Raw genomic sequence first — 21,617 nt, forward strand, 5'->3', positions numbered from 1 at the left:
AGTTCTGAACTAATAGAATATGAACATTTGAACAGGATCTGAAACTGTAACGTCTGTAAAACATAATTTCAGTTTTAACACAGGAACATTTTGTGATATAGCATTAGATCCTGTTGTGATCAAATAAAAATGTGTTTAGTATTTGTGCATATTTCTGGTGTAATTCAATTCTTCCAGGAAATAATCATTTTAGAAAAAGAAACAATTTTTTTTTACACTGTATCATGATATATCATGATATATTGTGTCGTGATCCTAGTATTGTGATTTGTATCGTATTGCCAGATTCTTGCCAATACACACCCCTAATAATACATCACTAATGAAATAATTTGTGGCATATTTCACTCCACACATTTGTCCTTTAATATTTTCATCCATCGGTCAACTGTGCTTGATGCCAGCTTAAACCTAGTAAATACTCGCTGATAAAACTCCTGTCATTCCCAGTTTTGTTGTAAATATGTGCTTGTGTGTCTTTGCAGGGGACCAAAAGTGAGGGGACAATGCAAGTCCACGTTCACACAAAGTTCTGTTTCCTGTGTGTGCTCACCTTCCTGTTCCATCAGTGCAGCCACTGCCATGGAGACGAGCAGCACCAGCATAGTGGACATCACCACGGCAACCACGCCCATGCCCACAGTGACCTGCAGATTTCCGAGGCCTCGTACACAAGAGAAGGTACTCCTCCCCCTGACTCCCAGGATCCTCAGGGGGACATTTTGGAGGAGGAGCAGCGTTTCTACATTCAGCAGTTGTTTAGGCGCTACGGCCAGAAGGACCGGCTGGACTTCCACAGCTTTCAGAGTCTGCTCTTCAGCCTGGGTCTGGGGGAAGTGAAGGTGGTGGGTGTGGATCATGACGAACTGGGTCATGATCATGTAGCCCACCTCGACCTACTGGACGTGCAGGAAGGGCTTCATTCTCATTCATCATCCAGTGATGGTCATGGTCATGGACACGGACACGGACATGATCATACACAGCACAAACACGACCATCGTCCACACTCGGAGGGAACCCAGACCACCTGTGGCCAGCGGACCACTGCTGCCAGTCCTGCTGCTGGTTCACCGAAGGAACACGACCACAAACATGACCATAACCATGACCATGATCACAAACATGAACATGAACATGAACATGATCATGATCACGAACACGAACACGATCATGGACATGTAGAACAGAATCACGATGATGCCAAGGTAAAAGATGGCAGCCATAAACATTTGAATGGACATGATCATGACAATCACCTGGATCACAAAGAGCACAAAGATGAGAAGGTCGTGGTCCACTCAAACCACAAGGACTTGTCTTCTCAACCTCACACTGAGCACAACCATGACTACAGTCATGACCATGACCATGACCATGACCACGACCACGACCACGACCACAGTCCTGTCCATCCAATGCAGAATGGCACAGACAGTCCTTCCACCTATGAGGGCCTGCCCCCCTCTGCCCAACCCAAGCCGTCCCACGTCCCTCAGGAGCTGCACTCGTCTCCTGCACCCACAGAAAGCCGGCCTAAGAAGTCCAAAAAGGTAGCAAGGGTCAGAGGACGAGGGCGAAACAAAAGCCCCGCTCCAGATACAGTTCCAGCTGATGACCACGACCATGACCACGACCACGATCACAGCCATGGTCACAGCCACACTCATAAACGCAAAAGAGAAGCACCAGGGGGTCTGGCCACTCCCACCCTGCCAGTCCCTGTCCTTCCTGGACATCCAGGCGGCCTGTCCCATCAGCATGAGGAGGTAGGACCTGTTTCCTCTTCCAAACTACAGGAAGTATCTTACACTAAACACAGAGTCAAGAATTCAAGGGTTAGTGATACGTTTGAGCCATATTTAAACTGATGTATTTTTCTTTCTTTTTTTTTTTTTTGTTCTTTTGTTCAGACAAGGTATAGTTTTTAGATGTTACCTTGTCTAAACAAAAGAAAAAAAAAAAAGTATAATTACAAAAACAGAAGACAAAATGAACGTCATTAGTCTTAAACTGATGTAGTTGAGGTTATGTTTTTACCACATGTCAAACAAAAAAAGCACAGTATGTTCCCATGTAAAAAATAAATAGAATATTGATATCATAGCATATCAACATGAACGTCATGTACCACTGTGCAAATATGTACTTAATATATATATGTACAGGACAAGTAAAAGAATGTTTTATTTTTTATACTTGAAATAGAGATTTTTAATCTCAGTGAGCTTTTTCCTGGTTAAATAAAGGTTATAATAATAATAATAATAATAATAATAATTTTTAGTTACACTCTTGAATGTTTCTACCTGTATTTCTGCACTCATTTTGGGGGGTTTTGCCGCTGTAAACACTTTAATTTCCCCACGGTGGAAATTAAGTCAATTAAGTCTTCCCTTCCCTTTCCTTTCCTTTCCTTTCCTTTCCTTTCCTTTCCTTTCCTTTCCTTTCCTTTCCTTTCCTTTCCTTTCCTTACCTTTCCTTATTACTACTTACTTTTGTTGTGGTTCCCAAATGAATTTTTTGCTCTATCTAACCTTTTTTAAGTGTTTTAGCACAAATGATTATATTGTTATCTTCAGTGTTTTATGTTTTTCCATGTAAATCATGTATTTTCCTATATTTAATTCAGTGATTATGTAGATGTTCATAAAAGCTCAGAGTGAATTCAAAGGTTTGATTTTTTTTTTTTTTGTATTGTAGTCACAATTTTGTTTCTTTTTCTTATCTTTCATACTATGGTTTTTCATTCCACAGTGTTTGAACCTGACCCAGCTGCTCACCCACTATGGCCTGAGTTCAGAATCGCTCATCTCCCCGATCCAGTTCACATATCTGTGTCCAGCTCTGCTCTACCAGATAGACAGCCGACTGTGCATTCGCCATTACCACCAGATGGATGTGGAGCAGGAAGCTCTGGAACACATCAGTTCTGGTAAGAGCCAAGTGTGTTATTGTTCGAACCCATTTGTGATGCAGAAATGGCTTCTAATTCAACAAGCAACAAACAGGAAGTATCAAGAACCTGCCAAGAACCCAGTCTTTTTTTATTTAATTTTTTCTAGAAACCACAGTCCAATAGAGCTCCCAAAAGATTATGACCAGGAATAATAATAACATCAACATACAATTGGCAGTAAAATCAGTAAAGAAAACAAATAGCGCCCTCTCCTAAATTCAATAATATGTTACACTTGAGAGAATTTTTGTAAAGGAAAGGCTTGTTTTATTACATGACTCAACTAGAAAAGCACTCGGAGAGCACAGATCTCCACCAAGGCAGATCTGCCCCCCCACCCATCACCATCAAAATTCAATAATTTGTTCCTTGTGCCAGTATAAACATTTCCTGAAAATTTTGTGAAAATTCGTCCATAACTTTTTGAGTTATCTTGCTAACTATCCAATAAACAAACAAACCCTGGCAAAAACATAACCTCCTTGGCGGAGGTAACAGTTGCCAGCAGACTGTTTTTCTTCTATCCTCAAATAGGACCTCCAAATTGAGGACTTTTTATCTGGATACCTAAAACTCTCATTCATTACATGACATTATCTGAAGCCTACCATCTTAATAGACAACGGCAAATATGTAACATGTAATGTTCCTCGAAAAACCACGTATAGAAACTTATACAACAACTAGAAAAGCACTCAGAGAGTGCAGACCTCCGCCAAGGCAGATCAGCCCCCCCCCCCCCGATCACCACCAAAATTTAATAATTTGTTCCTTGTGCCAGTATCAACATTTCCTGAAAATTTCATCCAAATTCGTCCCTAGCTTTTTGAGTTATCTTGCTAACAGACAGATAGACGGACAATCCCTGATGAAAACATAACCTCCGCTAATCCTTCTCAATCACGACAATGTATTTACTTGCAGAGACCCCGCTCTGTACAAAGGTTATTATTGTTAATGAAAACTAACGAAATGACAAAAACTAGAATTGTAAAAACATTTTCGTTAACTGAAATAAATAAAAACTATAATTAAAATAAAATAATGATAACTAACTGAAACTGTATTGTGTGCTTATAAAACTAAAACGTATGAAAATTATAGATAAAATTCCCTTCGTTTTCGTCTTTGTCAACGTCGGATTGATACGAAATCAATTTTGCTCTAGTAATTTTTGCTAGGTGCACCATACGACACTTCACAGTCCGTCACTTCTCGTCACTTGTGGTTTCCAGTCGTCTTCTGGTCCCCACTCTACCTGGAAACATGGAGACTAAAGTTGGGAGAAAGCAGAGTCCTGTCTGGGATTTATGTGAATACAATGGCAAAGAAGATAAAAGATATGACAAAACTAAAATTAATACTAAAACTAAACTAAAACTAAACATTTGAAAAAAAAAAAAAAGAAAACTAATAAAAACTAGCAAACCTGCTCTAAAAACAAATGAAAACTAACTGAATTAGAGAAAAAAAGTCAAAACTAAATAAAACTAAACTACAATGAAAAATCCAAAACTATTATAACCTTGCTCTATAACACTGCTTTAGGTATTCTGTTGTGTAGTAAGTTGTTGAGGTTATCAACCTGTTACCATCAGAGGAAAGAGAGATGCACCCTGGTGTTGAAAAGTAAAATGTAGTTTTCTAATGAACTGACGTGGAAAAAATTGTATTGCAGTGCCATACCTTGCCCAGGGTCAAAATCCAACAACTCAAAGAGATTTTTAAATGCCCTGTTAACCCACTAAACATTAAGAAGAGGGTCTGGGCTCATTATGAGAAATGAAGTGTTATTTTTAGTTGAAATTGCGAATTCAGAAAGCATTTATCATAATCATTTCTGCAGGAGATGATGGCTAGAGGGAATGAATAGGTGGATAATATAAGAGCTGAACACCACCCCTCTGATGTCTGATGTGCATGTGTTGTTGGCTGCACAGAGCCTCCCAGAAAGACTGGAATTTTTATTTGGCCTATTTCCTGGGTGAGCATGTTACGTTTGAATGAATAGGCAGCCAATGCGCCGTGCTGCATTCAGCCCTGCTTAATAGAATACAGTCATGTAGAAATCAGGATCAGCTGCTCACATAACCGCAGCATTCACGCTCTTTTTAGGTTTTGTCCATGCCAGTGTGTATCCATTAAATCATTTCCGTTTTCGTGGCACCAAACAGTTGTTGCTTTTGAAATTGTCAGTTATACAGTGAAGAAAGCCTCTGTCTAGAGCTTTTCTTAGATTTTGTTCTGAACGCCTCCATAATTGAACAAAAATTACAAGAAAAATAAAAGAAAAATGTTAGCTATAAAGAATAAAGGTCAGCATTAAACGCTGCTCTGGGACCTTGTAGTATTTCTTGGTTTATGAGAATCCATCTTATAAAATCAAAAGGTTTCAAAGTTAATGAGTTACAGGTCATGAAGTGAACCTCATAAAGACATAAAGGCTCAGCACAAACTAAAGTGGGACTAGTATTAAATGTTTCAAACACACAGTAGGATTTACATCTGTGAGGGTGTCATTTGTAATATTGCTCCTTTAAAACATTCCAAAATAAAATGATTATTATAAAAAAAAAAAAAAAAAATCAGTTTTGACACTGCAAATAAGAGGTCAGTGTAATATCTAGATCAGTTACCATGGTAACCAGTTTGCACCACTCCATCCTGTCTCCTACCACTTTGTAGTCAGTCTGCCCTTAGTCCAACGTGATGTTTGAGTTGGTATCATGAAGTTTTCAGAGAAGTCATGCATCTATAGTTGATGTTAGATCAGACTAGCAGGAGTGTTGGTTTTTGCACTATGCACCCTCTATTGATTATTTAGATTGAAATAAATTCCACTCGCACACTAATACAGTAATTGTAATCATCATATCACTTTAACACACAACATGTACGCCTTGATGAAGCTGAGGCTGGTTTCTTTTTCACGACTTAATACATCTGTTATAACGTTTGAAGTGTTTATGACAGTGTTAAAAACTGAACCGAGCAGCATATGTTACTGCTGTCAAATTTGTATCTGACTCTCTTGGTTGCCTACATCTATAATAACAGCATGGACACAGATTTTTATGTAGAGAATCCAGGTTGCTTTGTCGGTAATAATCCCGGGACCTACTCCTGAGTGTTTTTTTACTATGTCTCCTCTGTTCCTCTACAAAACTCAGTCATTCACAGTCACACTCTGATCTAGGGATGTAACGATATGAAAATTTCATATCACGGTTATTGTGACCAAAATTATCATGCTATTGTTGAAATTGTGCTCAAAATATTCAAAAACTACTTCTACACACACTGAAATAATTTAACCAAGCTGTATTTTGAAAAAAAAAAAAAAAAACCAAATAAAGTAATTGGCACAATGTACTTTCTGTTGCAGAAACATTCAAATATTAACCCTTACTGGTCTGAGCTGATTTTGTCCATTTTTTAGTACTTTTGATTTTGCCTTTACATACTATATAAACAAATGTTTACTATACCCATGTTTGGTATCTTTTTTTTCAGCATGCCTTCATCTATATCGTCTGCCTATTATTTTTTCACTTTAACCTACTATAGCAACCTAAAAGGACAAAAAACACAAAAAATATATAAAATCCAAAATTTGAAAAATGTATATAACACTGGGTTCCAAAAAAATGTTTTTTGCAAGTTGTCTAGGTTTTTTCAACTGAATTAGGACCATTTTGCACCGCTAAATCCAAAAATGACATCTGTTTTTCTCAATCAGGTCAGGTTTTTTGGCTAATTTGATTTTGAAAAATTTGATCTTCTCACAAAATTGATTACATTTTTGTGACTTTATCAGTTGATTTTTTTATGTAGTTCTCACCCAAAACAGGTTTTAAGGGAAAAAAAATCATTTTCTAACAGGATTCCTGTTAGGTACAATGGTGTATTCACCGCAGATGTAGCAGAATACGTCAGGCTTATTTTTGCAAGATCTTCTGGTCGAAGCCATTTCATTCACCTGTAATATTAAAAAAACCATTAATCATAAATTGGCAAAAATAAAATCTTCAGAAGTTGTTTATTGTGAGAAATATGAAAGAATTTTGTATCATATGATGTGAAAATGCCCATAAATGTAAGCAAAAATGTTAAAAAGCCAATATGTAGCATAGTTCAGAAAGCTGACCTGATTGAGCAAAATTAATGTGATTTTTGGATTCAGCACACCAAAATTATCCTAAATCAGCTCAAAAAACTTAAACAATAAATTTGTTGTTGACCAGTGTAATTTATTGCATAAATTACACACAGAGGCTTAACGAACCTTTTCAAAGACTTTAAAAGTGAATATTGGTTCCAAATATTAGGTATATAAAATTAAAATTGTAATAAACTAAAACTATATTCAAATATTTGACATAAAAGCATATCTTTACATAGGCGTTTTCTCCGGAAAAGTGCGGTAATCAAACACGGTTTTCATGATAATTACAATTTAAACGGTAATATTAACCGTTGGCAATTTTACCGTGGTTTATCATTATACTGGTAATTGTTACATCCCTAGTGGATATGTATTGAAAAAGCACCAAGTACTGATCTACAACCTTGAAACTGGAGGTGTTCCTAGGCTGTCCGCGCTCTTAATTCTTTAATTATTAAACACACCTCTATCACACGTGCCTCCAGCAGCAGCATACCACCGCGAAAACAGTCATAAAAATGGTAATGACGAGGAAGAAGGCACGAAGAAGTCAAAGGGGCACAAATGGCTCCTCATTAGTAGAAAAACTAGAAACGCTGGTCCTCAGCAATGTTGCAATAAAACTCAACCGCAGGCTCCACCGTCACACGCCGTGGAGCTACCTCTCATTTACCTCCCACCAGCATCCACAGGGAGCTGAGAAAATGCAGTTGGTTTCTTGCTGGACCCCACTCCTCTCTGCTTTTGTGCTGAGCCAATTAGGAGAGTCTAAACGCCACCCTGGGCCATTTCTGTGAGCCACAGCTCACCGGAGATACCAAATTGGAGAGAAGAAATAGGCCTTCTCATCTATTCTGCTCCCTTATCACCATCTTCCATTGCCCTTCTGCACCCCCCCATCCCCCCGCCACACACACACACACACACAACCTCCAGCACACCTCCACATCTACACACACCGCACCACAAGTGTATAACGGTAATGAGATAGAGGGTGTGAATGACCTGTGGACAGACTGTCTGGTTGACGTACAGTCCCCTGTCAGGATTATGCAGTGTTTCTCCTGACGTGACAAATAATAAAGCAGTCAGCTGTGACACTTATACCACAGTGATGTGTGGTGAGGTTCATGGCTGGTGAGGCGCTGGCTTTTTCAGAGTCAGATCTGCAAGTATATGAACCCAAAAGAGTCGTGTTATGGCTGGCTTGTGAGCTGAACATAATGATGGACACAGGACCACGATTAACTGATAAACTGAGGTTTATTGAAACAGTAGAAAATTTAATCAACTGAAAACAAAGACCAAACGTCTCAATACAAGCACTTAATGCCGCGTTTCCACTACGTGGAACCAGCTCGACTCGACTCTGGTACCAGGTCCTATTCCTGGAGACCATTTCCGTTACAGGATACTACTGACTTTACAGTACCTGAACGTCATAGCGATGCGGCGCGTTACTTCCATGTCATCTGCTAAGAGAGTCGCTGATAAACTCATTCGTTATGTGTTGTCTCCTCAAACTCATGCTGAATTTTTACGTCAGCCACCAAAGACTGAATCTCCTCCAACCATGGTGTAGTTTTGCGGGCTGTCATTGTGTGGATTAACCTACCGCTATATTTACTGTCAACTTCCGCATCAGTTTTTTGCAAAAGGGCGGGTCACAGAGACAACTCTCTGACCAATCAGTGGTCTGCAGTGTTTACATGTCATGTTTTAGTATCTGGTCCCCAGTCTTGGAACCTTGGCAGAGGTGATACCAAAAAACTAGTACCGGGTACCAGATTCCAGGTCCTTTTTCATAATGGAAACACAAAAAGGTCGAGTCGAGTCGAGCTGGTACCACATAGTGGAAACGCGGCATAAGTGTGCTGCTGAACCGAACAGAGAGAGAGAGCGTAAATGAAACAAAGGACCTGCTTGTGTAGTCCCTGCCGTCAAGCTAGCACAGGTGGACTGACAGGAACCTCAACAGGAAGCTTTGAAAATAAAGCTGGATGTAACAGAATCTTATTCTCCATTTGATTGGCAACAGTTGAAAGGTCATGCGTCACATCTCATATCAGCATTCTTTACGCATACATGTGTGACGCATTTTTCATTTAATGTCAAAATTTAATATTCAATGAAATTATGTTGGAAATGTAATCTTCCATTTTGAGATAAAGGCGAGAAGAAAAAATAAACAAATCGCTGCAGTTGACTTATGGCAAGAAGAACCCGATTTTTAAATAGTTTTTATCCAACAGCCATAAGACTGCTTAACAAAAGTTGAGGGGGTGAAGTGAAATACAGAATGTGCAATAATAGGTGCAATAGTGACCCCTCCATCGTGCAATATTTCTTTTTTACCTTTACTAACTTATTTATTTATTTGTTGTAGTGCAGTTTTTAATATTTTGTCATATGTATGGGTTGTTTTCAGTTGGTGTTTTTAAGATTTTTTTTTTTTCTGTGTTTTTATTTCGTGCTTTGCATTTTGCTATTTCGTTCTGTAACAGCATCTGGGATGTTCTTATTGAATGACAGTTAATCTGAATCAATTAATAAATCTGAAACCTGTGGGCTCAGGAGCGCCCTCTGCCATGAGGCAGGAGTAGTGGCTGCCTCTCCAACTGCCTTTTGATTGATCTGCTAGACAGAACAAGTTCCACATACATTTCATACATTACCCAAACTATGGAAAGTCAGGGTGTATAATCAGTGTGTTTGAAACCATTTTAATGGCAATATACAGAGACACAAACACACTCTAACTGCATGGGATGAAGCACCGTTTGTGAAGGATTACATGATCCAAGGTGAGGCTCAGTTCGCTGCCGCCACACTGCACATCACTCCCCTTTTATTGAATAGGAAATGCAGAAAGTTAGCAAATTTTAATTGAAAAATACTGTAATTTCCGGACTATAAGCCACTACTTTTTTCACATGTTTTGAACCCTGCGGCTTAAACAATTATGGCTAATCCACTGTAAATCAAACACACTCACACAAAATTCTTCAGATCAGTCATTTTGCACATCATGCATACACGGTCATTATGAAAAACACATGAAGAAATGCATATGAGGCGACCTGGCAGTCAAAGAAGGAAATAGAGCTGCTGTATGTAAGCTTGGCATCAATGAATCGATGGTGAGACGATGGAGACGGCGGCGTGTGGCTTATGTTCAGGTGCGCTCAGTAGTCCAGAAAGTACAGTAATCAATAGGAATGGGAATCAATAAGAATTTGACGATTCCGATTCCATTATCAATTTTGCTTATCTATCCGATTCCTTATCGATTCTCTTATTGATTCTCATTGGGTGAAGGAATAAATGAGTACAAACGGGTGTGTTTGGATTAACTGTCTTTTATATTTCCATCTGCACAGAAAATATAACATATACAGTATGTACAAATAATAATAACAGATGATGCTGGGCCTGGTTTGGGGGGTGGGGGGGGGTGGGGGGGGTTGTACAGTACAAAGTGAAACTAAAGATGCTTTACTAATTCCTCTATTGCCACATTCAACTCAATCAGTTCGACTCTGCCCGTCTCCCATTGTTGTGCACCTCATTTTCTTTCCCCTAGCTTCGGAAACTTGTCTTTGAGGGGGTGCGACGTTTGTTGCTTGCACCAGAACCGGAACTGGGCCTGGATGACGGCCTGGTGTCATCTTTTTAGACCGTTTCTGCCTCAACTACGGCTACGTTGGCTACGTTCTGACCAAAACAATGCAGTGTACGCGTGACGTCATCGCAAATGCGCAACGAAGGCGGAATCAATGAGCAGAATTGTTAAGCAGGCAGGCGAACGATTCCAAGGAATCGAGCTACTGGGATCCGGTTCTCAAAAACAATCGGTTCTCAATTGCCATCCCTAGTGATCAACATTATTGGAATTACATGGAAAACAAGTTTATAGTACCCACCAGCATACACAAATATCAACATTTATTTTATTTTTATCATGACTTTTTTATTTTTTCCTTTCATTTGACAGGTGATGCGTGTCACTGCTATACCAGTGTTTCCAACTCCTCAGTGAAGAAAGTATCTATTGTTTGTCCTAAAAGTCGCTAGAAGTTGCTAAATGACGTCATCATTTAATTTGCACAGTTATAAATGTGTGAGTAACTGACAATCCCTCCGCATGTTTGTTTGTCGTGCTACCACCATCTGCTGGACCACAGCAGCTCAAAAAGTGGTGACAGCTTTGTTCTGTCAGCGTGTCCTACAAAAGTCTCTTATTTGCTAATAACTGGCTACAGTAAACTGATGACAAGCGGTGGTGTAATCAACACCTCAGCTTCAGCGCTGCTACCTTCTGTTGGAATCTCCCCCTCAGGATGATCTCCTGCTGCTGTCGGAGTGGAGACAGCCACCGGGGACCAGACATTTCTGTAATGTTTCTGGATCCTACAGCTGGGTAATGGGACACTAACAGCTTGATTGGGTCTCTCCTAAGACTACTTTGTCGGGCCTGAGACATGTTTCACATCATCCCTTCACTAAAGCCACCACCTGGGGCCGATTAGACCACGAGGATCTGTGAGCTCCTCTGAGTTTACTGCTACTGGCCAGTGGTCCCATTGGACAGCCACTTATTCATATTAAGAGTTGGAATAGACTGACCAATTATCAGAGCCGGTATTCACAGTCTAACAATTCTTTTCAATCTGATGTCTGATAAACTAAAACTGATGTAGCCACCTCTCTCTGTCTGTAGTCTCAAGAAATGCGCCCAACACACGGCTGTCTGACGATTTGTCCTCAGAAACAGCCAGTATACACTGAAATGAGAAAAGAACATTCATTTATTTACTAGTACATGACAGTACATGATAGTGCACAAAAGGAGAAAAAAGAAACAAAAATTGGTACATAGTTGAGTGGGAAAGCATGTCAGACATATATATTCATACGTACATACATCAGGGCTGGGTATCATGGCCAATTTCCTTAATCGATTCAATTTCGATTCATAAGGTTCTGAATCGATTAATTTTAATTCGATTTGATTCAGTATTAATTGATTGATTCAGATTCATTTAGTGATACCAAAGTACAATTTTGAGTTGTAACTTGATTATTTGACTACTGCAGCCGTGCAACACAGAATCAAAATTGACATTAGAAAGGAAGTAAATATGACATTTCAGCAGTAGATAGCTGAATCTGCTCTTAAATAATGAACAGGTCAGAAACATGTCCATGTTTCTACAGTGGATCAGAACAGATGTCTGTCTCATCTTTTTAAGAAATTCTGTTAAACCATTGCCAGGATAGTGGACTTTAAATGCAATGGTGATTATGACCAATGCACCAATGATGCATGAGAAGACACACTAAAAATGTTAATATCCCCTTTGATAAGCCTAGGAATGAAAATGCAGACTGTGATGAGGGCTATTTGTGTGTTATGCAGCCTCTGTAGATAAAGGTGAGGGTGGCACTACAAGCCACAATTCCACCACTAGATGTCACCAAATATCACATACTAACCCTTAGAGAAGGCCTTAAACACTTTTTTGTATTTATTAGTACGTATTATTGATTATAGAGCTGCAGCTGTCAGTTATTTTTGTAATCAGTTAATCTATCAGTTATTTTCTTCAATTCGATTACATAATTATTTGAGTAGGCGGGGGGAAAAAAGTAAAAATGTGAAATGAACATGTCTGAAAATGACAGACAACTTGTCCCTTATTCCAGAACCAGCTGAAACACAACCACAAAACGGTGAAAAGTAAAAGGATATTTAAAAAAAAAAATCTATATAGAAATAACATCAGCAGTGTTAAAGTATGTAAACAATGTACAAACAATGAAACAACAACAAAGTTTTGTGTTGAGTTACTCCAAAAGTTGAGATCAGGATTTAAAAGAACATTATTTGTGACTTTATTTAAAGCTAGCTTCCATTGTACAGTTGCTTGTAAAGTAAATACAACAGCAGATTTAACCTCCAAGTGAGTTCCAGTTTCAGTACTTAGTTCCGCTGTCAGTGACTTTGCAGTGCCGTACTTAGATGTGCTCTTGAAATGGCTCATTGAAGTCAATTGTGTGTAAGACGTGCATTAGATGCACACTGTGTCTTCGGCAGGACTGAGTGTCAGCAGTGAAGGACCTTGCATCGGTTAAGCAAACACAGCAGCAGCTTCAGTGTGACATTGAATTTCACAGCATATTAAACACTTTGTCCTGTGCGACCAAAGAATCATAAACTTTTTTTCTCCCTCGGTCTCAGTGGGTTTTGAACTGTGTCGCAGACTTGACGTGTGGACTGACAGCTGAAATGATAGTGCACTTCTGCTTCATGTCCCCCGTCTGCAGCCTTCAATGAAAAATGAGGCGAGCAGAATTCTGCTGAAATGTCACTTCACGTTTCTGGCTTTAGGCGTCATGTGTCATCACAAGGACACATGGATTGAAATCCACAGGAGGATAGCCTCCCTTACATGTGAACTGAACTAGAAAAATACCTCAGCCAAAGCTAGAGGATACTTTATACAGAGCTAGAGCTGCAACCAATTAATCGATTAGGTGCCTGAAGCGAATGCAAAAATTCACAATTCGATTAATCAACTCGAATTGATTGAAGGGAAATATTCTACTGCAGTTTTCCTGAACTGAAGCTTCTTTGTGCGTCACAATAAGCGTCCGTGTGAAACACAACAGTGGAACCAATGTTTAACAGCAGAGAAATGAAGGAAACAAAGCTTTGATTCAGGAAGATTGTGGTTGAATGATTTTTTTTTTATCACTTTGAGTCGATTAATCGGTTGCAGCTCTATACAGAACTAATACTGGGGCTACTACTCGATTGGTAAAATGAGAATAGGCTGCCAGAAATTCTCATATCAGATGATTCATGAGAAGGGCTGTGTATTGGCAAGAATCTGGCAATACGATACAAATCACAATACTAGGATCATGATATGATATATCGCAATATATCACGATACTCTTAACATGGCAATATTTTTTGTTTCTTTTGTTTCTTCTTCTAAGATATTTCCTGGAAAAATGTATTAATGCCAGAAATATGCACAAATACTAAACACATTTTTATTTGATCAGAGCAGGATATAATATTATATCTCAAAACTTCCCTCTGTAAAAACAAAATTTTGTTATAAATAATAGTAATAAATAAATACATAAAATAATGTTTACAGACATTACAGTTTCAGATCCTGCTCAAATGTTCATATTCTATTAGTTGTGAAATGAATGTATTGTGTTCAGTCACTGAATCATCCAACGTCATAACATTATCTTTGTGCGATTCCAACAAAGGAACTAACATCTGCCTCTTTCAGACAGTAAAAAGTGCTTTTAGGATGACTGAAATAACCATTATTTAACAAAACAGTGTTATCCATAAAAAAAAAAAAACTACATGCATGACATGCAATATCACAATACTACATTTTTAGTATACAAACAACAGAGCAAAATACCCATTTAAATATATACCTAAAATATCGATATAGTACTTTTTAATATCGATACAGTGTCATGAAATGAAATATCGCGATATATTGTGGAACCAATATTTTCTTACACCCCTATTCATGAGTGTTTGTCTTTGACCCCTGCTGCAGACTTAATCCCCCTCATGTCTAGGACTGTGTATTGGCAAGAATCTGGCGATACGATACAAATCACAATACTAGGATCACAATAGGATATCTCACGATATATCATGATACTGTTAAAAAGGCAATTTTTTGTTTTTTCTTTTTTTAAATGTTTATTTCCTTGAAGAATTGAATTACACCAGAAATATGAACAAATGCGAAACACATTTTTATTTGATCAGAACAGAATCTAATGTTATATCACTAAATGTTCCTTTGTTCAAACTGAAATTATGTTTTACAGACATCACAGTTTAAGATCCTGTTCAAATGTTCATATTCTATTAGATCAGAACTAACATCAGAACATTGTTTTTGTGCAATCCCAACAAAGGAACAAACATTATTTCATAAAAGAGTGTTAAATAATAATAAATAAAATATAAACAATGAAGAAAAACAAAAAACAAAAATGAACCTCCACAATATCTGCACTCAAATAAATACCTAAAAATATTGATACAGTACTTTTTAATATCGATACAGTATCATGAAATGAAATATCACATATTGCAGAACCAATATTTTCTAACACCCCTATTCAGTGGTATTGAGTGTTTGTCTTTGACCCCTGCTGCAAACTTAATCCCACTCATGTCTCCTCCTTGTTCTTGTGTTTGTGTGTGTGTGTCCAGTGTGGGTGTGGCTCTGGGGTTTCGTGTCCATCACCATCATCAGCCTTCTGTCCCTGCTCGGCGTGGTGCTCGTGCCTATCCTCAACCAATCCTGTTTCAAGTTCCTGCTCACCTTCCTGGTGGCTCTGGCTGTGGGAACTCTCAGCGGAGACGCTCTGCTTCACCTGCTGCCTCATGTGAGCGACACGGACATCCAGACCACAACACACGTCACACAACTGTAGTATTAACCCTGCGTTAGTCTGCTGGGGATTCCAAACATGAGTAGTCCCCTGGGGTATTTACACACCCCAATACAAAAATGTTCATAGTGTTGTTTTTATGTCAAATATAGTCATACTGCTAGTTCAGGATATATCTGCAATCCCTGTTGAATAATTTGAATTGCTTATAGCTGGTTGATATTGATAAGACATAATACAATAAATAAATAAATAAATAAATAAAAATAACAGTGTGCTTCAACACACTAACCACAAGTAGCATTTTTTTCCATATTTAAATTACAGAGTAGGCTACCGATGCATAATATGTAATTATATCTACATATGAATTGTATGTAATTATATATAAATCATAAAAAAAATTCCTGTGTTAGTCTGGTGGGCTGACTGAACACTCCAGAAGGCCAAAGCGACGTCTACCTCCAAGGATAACTGAACCACAACTGCACCACACTACATGTGATACACTGTTAATTTGCTATCAATGGACAAAACGTACCAGTAACATCATGACAGTGGTTCTAAATGTTTGGTTTTAAACATTTGGTTTTCAGACTGTCATTTGGAGCATGTTCACGTCGATCTTTTCCATTTAGACTTTTGTGTTTATTTTCAGTCTCAAGGTGGCCATGACCACAGCCATGACGCGACCAGCCCCGGCACAGATCTGGTGACTGCTTTCGATGGAGTGTGGAAGGGTCTGACGGCGCTGGCCGGCATCTACCTCCTCTTCATTATTGAGCACTGTATCGGAATGTTTAAGCACTACAAAGACCAGAGGGTAAGACCAGCACAGCACCGCTCTGGACTGGTGCACACATTCCTCTGGGTTTTCTGAGTATATTTGTGAATGTGTTTCTTCTTGACATTTTTGGGTGTGTGTGAAATGAGGAATTCTGCATATTTAAGAAAGTTAAGTAAATACAACGTGGACCTTTCTGTTGTCCTGCCCTGCATGTTTTTTGGTAACTGTACAAATCCATTCATGTTAATACAGGAATGTTTCCATGTTGTGGGAAATGATAAGATCATTACTTTCACTGAAATACAGATGTTTTATGTGTCACATCTGATGTCTTGGGTCAACCTAACTCATGTGTTTCTTTAGGACTTTATAAAGTATAATTCAAGGGTCTTAAACATGCGTCCCGGGGGCCAAATGCGTCCCACCAAAGGCTCCAATTCGGCCCATGGGATGAATTTGCAAAGTGCAAGAATTCCACAGTCAAGGCTGTGGAATTCATTTTAGTTCAGGTTCCACATACAGACCAATCTGATCTACAGTCAAATAATAACAGTAGAATAACCTACAAAAAGAATGACTCCATGTTTTCTTCTCGGTTTGATGTGAAAAAAAATATTACGTTATGTCTATAAATAATGACAACTTCAAATTTTTGCCTTTTAGTGCAAAAAATAACATTAAATTATGAAAATATTAACATTTACAAACTGTCCTGTAACAATAAAATGTGAATAACATGAGCAAATATAAACAACCTGAAATGTCTAAAGAAAAGTGTTGTGTCTTTGTAGATTCGATCATAATGCACATGTATAAATGATCAATTGAGGCAAAAATATTGTTAAAATTGCACTTATTTTTCTTAGTAAATTTCAGTTTTTTCAGGTTATTCACATCTTTTTTTGTTTGGATAGTTTATAAAAGTAAGTATTTTCATAATTTAATGGTGTTTTTTGCACTACAACAAAGATAAAAAGTTGGAGTTGTGATTATTTATAGGTTATTACGCTATTATTTTACTGGTCCGGCAGAGTAGAGATCAAATCAAGCTGAATGTGGCCCCTGAAAGAAAATGAGTTTGAGAGCCCTGGTATAAATTTTCGCCCACTTCTTTGATGTACTTTTTTAGCAACTTTGCTCCAGCTCATTACCGCAACTTCTATAACTGTTTTTGTAATTAGTCACGAATAGATTTAAACTACATGAAATACAACTTGTTCTTACCATGTGTAAAGCATGCGATGGATGGATGGATGGATGGATGGATGGATGGATGGAGGGACAGACGAAAGGAGGGACGGACATTTTTGCTCTCAAACCAGGAAATTACAGTGCACCAGCAGCATGAGACATCAAAAATAGAACATAAGTACAAAAATAGAACACAAGAGCAAACACACTATACATAATAAATTAGATGAATGAAAACAGACCTAGATAAAAAAAAAAATAAAAAAATAGGATAATAAAACTAAGCTGCAAAAATAAACTGCAATGTTCAGTATGATGAAGGTGTAAAAAAAACTTTTAAGTGCAGAGGCATTAGTTTAAACATCATAAACAAGTGTTCAGAGAACGCAAACCTCTGCCAAGCACCCGAACGGTGTGCATGTGTGGATCGACTATTTCTTTTTAAATTCAACAGTTTCCAGGTTGTTCCATACAGCAGAAAAAGTTGAAGCTTGGTACCAGTCATGTGTCTGTCAAATTATATTAAATTCCAATCAATATTTGTGGAGTTATAATGAAAAATGTGTGGTAAATGGGATTTTCAATATTAAATGTAAATGTCCACAGAGTCCACATTCCACAGTGGATGTGGACAATTTAGTTCCAGATACAAGATATTGTTCTAAGCTACGGATGGATCAAATTGGAGGCTAATCGGAGTCGTTTTGAATTTTTTATGAATTTTGGAAAATTGCTCAATGATGACAGATGGAAAATTGTAAATTTTGTGACCTTGCTGTGACCTTGAACTTTGGCCTACTGGGACCAAAATTGAATGGGTTGGTCCCAGGGCCTAGGCCTATCTGTGGGGAAGATTTGGGAAAGATGGTTGGAATAGTTTTCCCGTAAAGTTGCTAACAAACAAACAAACAAACACGCAAACAAACACAAAGCAAAGTGATCACAATACCTCCTGGTGGAGGTAAAAATGCCCTTTTAGCTGTCCTCATTTCATGCATAAAGCGTTAGGGTCAACAGTAGATTGAAGGGTTAAACTGTGTCTGTTCACAGGGCATGAAGAAAGTGAGCGAGGAGGGGAAGATTGGCAGGAAACTGTCAGATCACAAGTTAAACCGGCGCTCAGATGCAGAGTGGCTGCACCTCAGGCCGCTCAGTGAAGGTGAGGAGTGTTTACAGTGTTTTTTTTCCCATCAGCCCCTCTGTCTCTGAGGCCGTCAGCCAACCTTTCGTCTCCGTTTCAGACCCTGACAGCACAGTCGTCTCCTGTGACAGCAGTCACAACGACACGCAGCTCCCGGACCTCAACACACCCGACTCCCCCACTAACAAGACTCCGCTGGCACCGCTAAAAGACCAGCAGCGTTCGCCCACCAAGGAGAACGGACATAAGGCCAAGCACAGCCACGGACACCGCCACGGGCACGGACACGGGCACTCCCACGGTGGAAACTGCCACTCGGACCAGGAGATGAAGGATGCCGGGATCGCCAGCATCGCCTGGATGGTCATCATGGGCGATGGCATGCATAACTTCAGTGATGGTCTGGCCATAGGTGAGATCTAAACCCTTTAACATCGTGCTTTGTCTGATGTCATCATCAGTAGCAATTTCTTCAAACATCTTCTCCAATGAAACTACTGGTCAGATTAATTTCAAAGTTCATATGTAGCTTCCTGGGGACAATGTCTACAAAGTTGTTCACAGTTTTGAGAAATTTGGATTTTAAAAATTTTTGACACATTTTTGAAATAAACATTTGCCTCTGCTTATAATGGTCCATATTTTGATGGTTTATAACGTGGAAATGGTTAGAGATATCAATATAGTTACTATTGAGCACTGATAAGAAGTCATATGTTGAATTTCATTTAAGAACTATGGTTTGTTTACATTACAAACATGTCATTTAAAGGGTTATAAATATGACAGTTACTGAGTATTTGGTATTTTTGTTTACGTCTCAAGTTGCTGAAATACAAAAAAAAATGTAAAAAAAAATAAATAAATAAATAAAAATAAAATAAATAAATAATAAACAAATAAATAAAGATATTAATATAAAAATTGTATGAAAAATATTTTGACATGGAGGGGTAATGCACTGGGAGTCTGAAAATGTTCACAGTCTCGTTGTGTGTTTGTGTGTGTTTGTGTGTGTGCGCGTGCATGCGTACGTGTGTGTTACAGGAGCTGCATTCAGTGCGAACCTGACCGGAGGCATCAGTACGTCTGTGGCAGTGTTCTGCCACGAGTTACCTCATGAGCTGGGTGAGTGGAGAGTCCACGTCCAAGAACACTTGTAATCAGCAGAGCCAAGGTCTGCACAACGTTCAGTTTAGTTCTCAGCTGGAAATGGGTGGTGTGCGCCCTCTGGGTGGGGGAGGAGTAGAGCGTCTTAAAAATCACTTTTCTCTTCAGATCACGGTGTTATTTACACCAGTTAATCTCCAACAAGAGTTGGACAACTTCTCAAGAATGAAATGGAAGAGAAACTACAGAGCGAGTAATATCTGAATAAATTGTGAAATGCACATGAATAACAGTATGTCCAGATTATCAGAACCATGTCATCATTAAAGTCTTTGATTTATGCAACCATAAATCTTGTATTTAGCCTCAGTATCGAAGTGCTCAGCTCTGTTTGTCTTTAACTAAAACCTGTATTTTGTTTAAAACGGGGTTAAGAAAATAGAAATTGTGTTCAACTAGATTTACTGTTCTGAACTTCTTTCTGTTTCAAGTTTTTAGCCTATAATTGAGTTATTTTATCTTAAAATCTCCTTATTTTCACTTACATAACCTATGAAGCTGATATTACAGGGATGCTGTAAAATACCAGAAAAAGCAATTTGTGGACACTTAAGACCTTATTATATGTGATTTTCTGGGTTAAAATGAGCGTTTTTGGTGTTTTTTGACGGGCCCTTCATACTTTGTGGTGGTGGGGGGATCAAACGTTGACGAATTTTGCTGAAAATTTTTTGGGGGCTGTTATCGTGTTGGAGATTAACTGGTTTGAATAACACCGTGATCTGAAGAGAAAAGTGATTTTTGAGACGCCCTTTGGAGGAGTTTAGGGATCTCGGGGTCTTGTTCATGAGTGACAGAAGGATGGAGGGTGAGACGGACAGGCGGATGGAGGCGGCGTCGGCAGTGATGCGAACGCTGTAGCGGTCCGTTGGGCTGAAGATGGAGCTGAGCCAAAAGGCAAAGCTCTATCTACGTTCCTGCCCTCATCTATGGTCACAAGCTGTGAGTAGTGAAAAATATACAGATCGCAGATACGAGCGGTGGAAACGGCCACTGTTATTTTGTTTTTAAAGAGCTGCAGGTCTTCAGGTGCTTGGAACAATGATCCACAGTGTCACAGAAACAGTTCTTCTTCTTGGACTGAAACTTTTTAAGCTGCTCAAACCCACAGGTGTCAATGATCGTCACCTTAGTGTGCTCTCTATAAATGAGGCTTTCTCCAGATGAACGTCTTCTGTCTGACAGCACTGAAACGTCTCATCAGTACAGATGATGCAGAGGGGGTGCACCTGGATGACCCACCTTTATAGGCTAACAAAGTCCTGTCCATCATCTTAAGGTGAAGACTAGTGATGTAACGATATGAAAATTTCATATCATGGTTATTGTGACCAAAATTATCCTGGTTATCATTATTATTGCGGTATTGTTGAAATGTGCTCAAAATGTTCAAAAAGTACTAAAACACACACTGAAAAATTGTAACCAAGTTATGTTTTGAAAAAAACAAATGAAATAACATGCACAATCTACTTTCTGTTGCAGAAACATTCAAATATTAACATGTAAATATCAAACATACAAATGTGCATTAAAGATGGCACCTTATGGACAGAGGAGATATCTGCTCTAGTGGTGGGAATTCATAGGATTTGATCAGTATCAATGCCATTGTCCATTCTGCTCACTAATCCAATTCCTTATCAGTTCTCCTATTGATTCCTGAGTGTTTTTTTGAGTGGGAAAAAAAAGTAGTTGCACAGGTCAGAGTGGAGCTGGTTTGACCATTTTCCAGATCAAATCATTCCTA

The 21,617-nt window shown here is 38.7% G+C and overlaps 1 protein-coding gene across 3 annotated transcripts in view; it reads left to right on the forward strand.

Annotated features, from left to right (window-relative positions):
• The window catches only part of slc39a10 (solute carrier family 39 member 10), a 64,526-nt gene that overhangs the window by 35,597 nt on the left and 7,312 nt on the right, over nt 1-21,617 (forward strand). For 2 of the 3 annotated variants that reach the window (XM_030125577.1, XM_030125575.1), the window contains exons 3-9: nt 486-1,769; nt 2,758-2,935; nt 15,397-15,572; nt 16,237-16,401; nt 18,607-18,715; nt 18,798-19,109; nt 19,745-19,825. In XM_030125577.1, coding sequence (XP_029981437.1) covers nt 507-1,769; nt 2,758-2,935; nt 15,397-15,572; nt 16,237-16,401; nt 18,607-18,715; nt 18,798-19,109; nt 19,745-19,825 — 2,284 coding nt within the window. In that variant the 5' untranslated portion in view covers nt 486-506. The remainder of the gene's footprint in view (nt 1-485; nt 1,770-2,757; nt 2,936-15,396; nt 15,573-16,236; nt 16,402-18,606; nt 18,716-18,797; nt 19,110-19,744; nt 19,826-21,617) is intronic. The other variant, XM_030125576.1, reaches the window with a different exon arrangement.

Source organism: Sphaeramia orbicularis, chromosome 21 (genome assembly GCF_902148855.1).
Source record: "Sphaeramia orbicularis chromosome 21, fSphaOr1.1, whole genome shotgun sequence".
Taxonomy (NCBI): Eukaryota; Metazoa; Chordata; class Actinopteri; order Kurtiformes; family Apogonidae; genus Sphaeramia; species Sphaeramia orbicularis.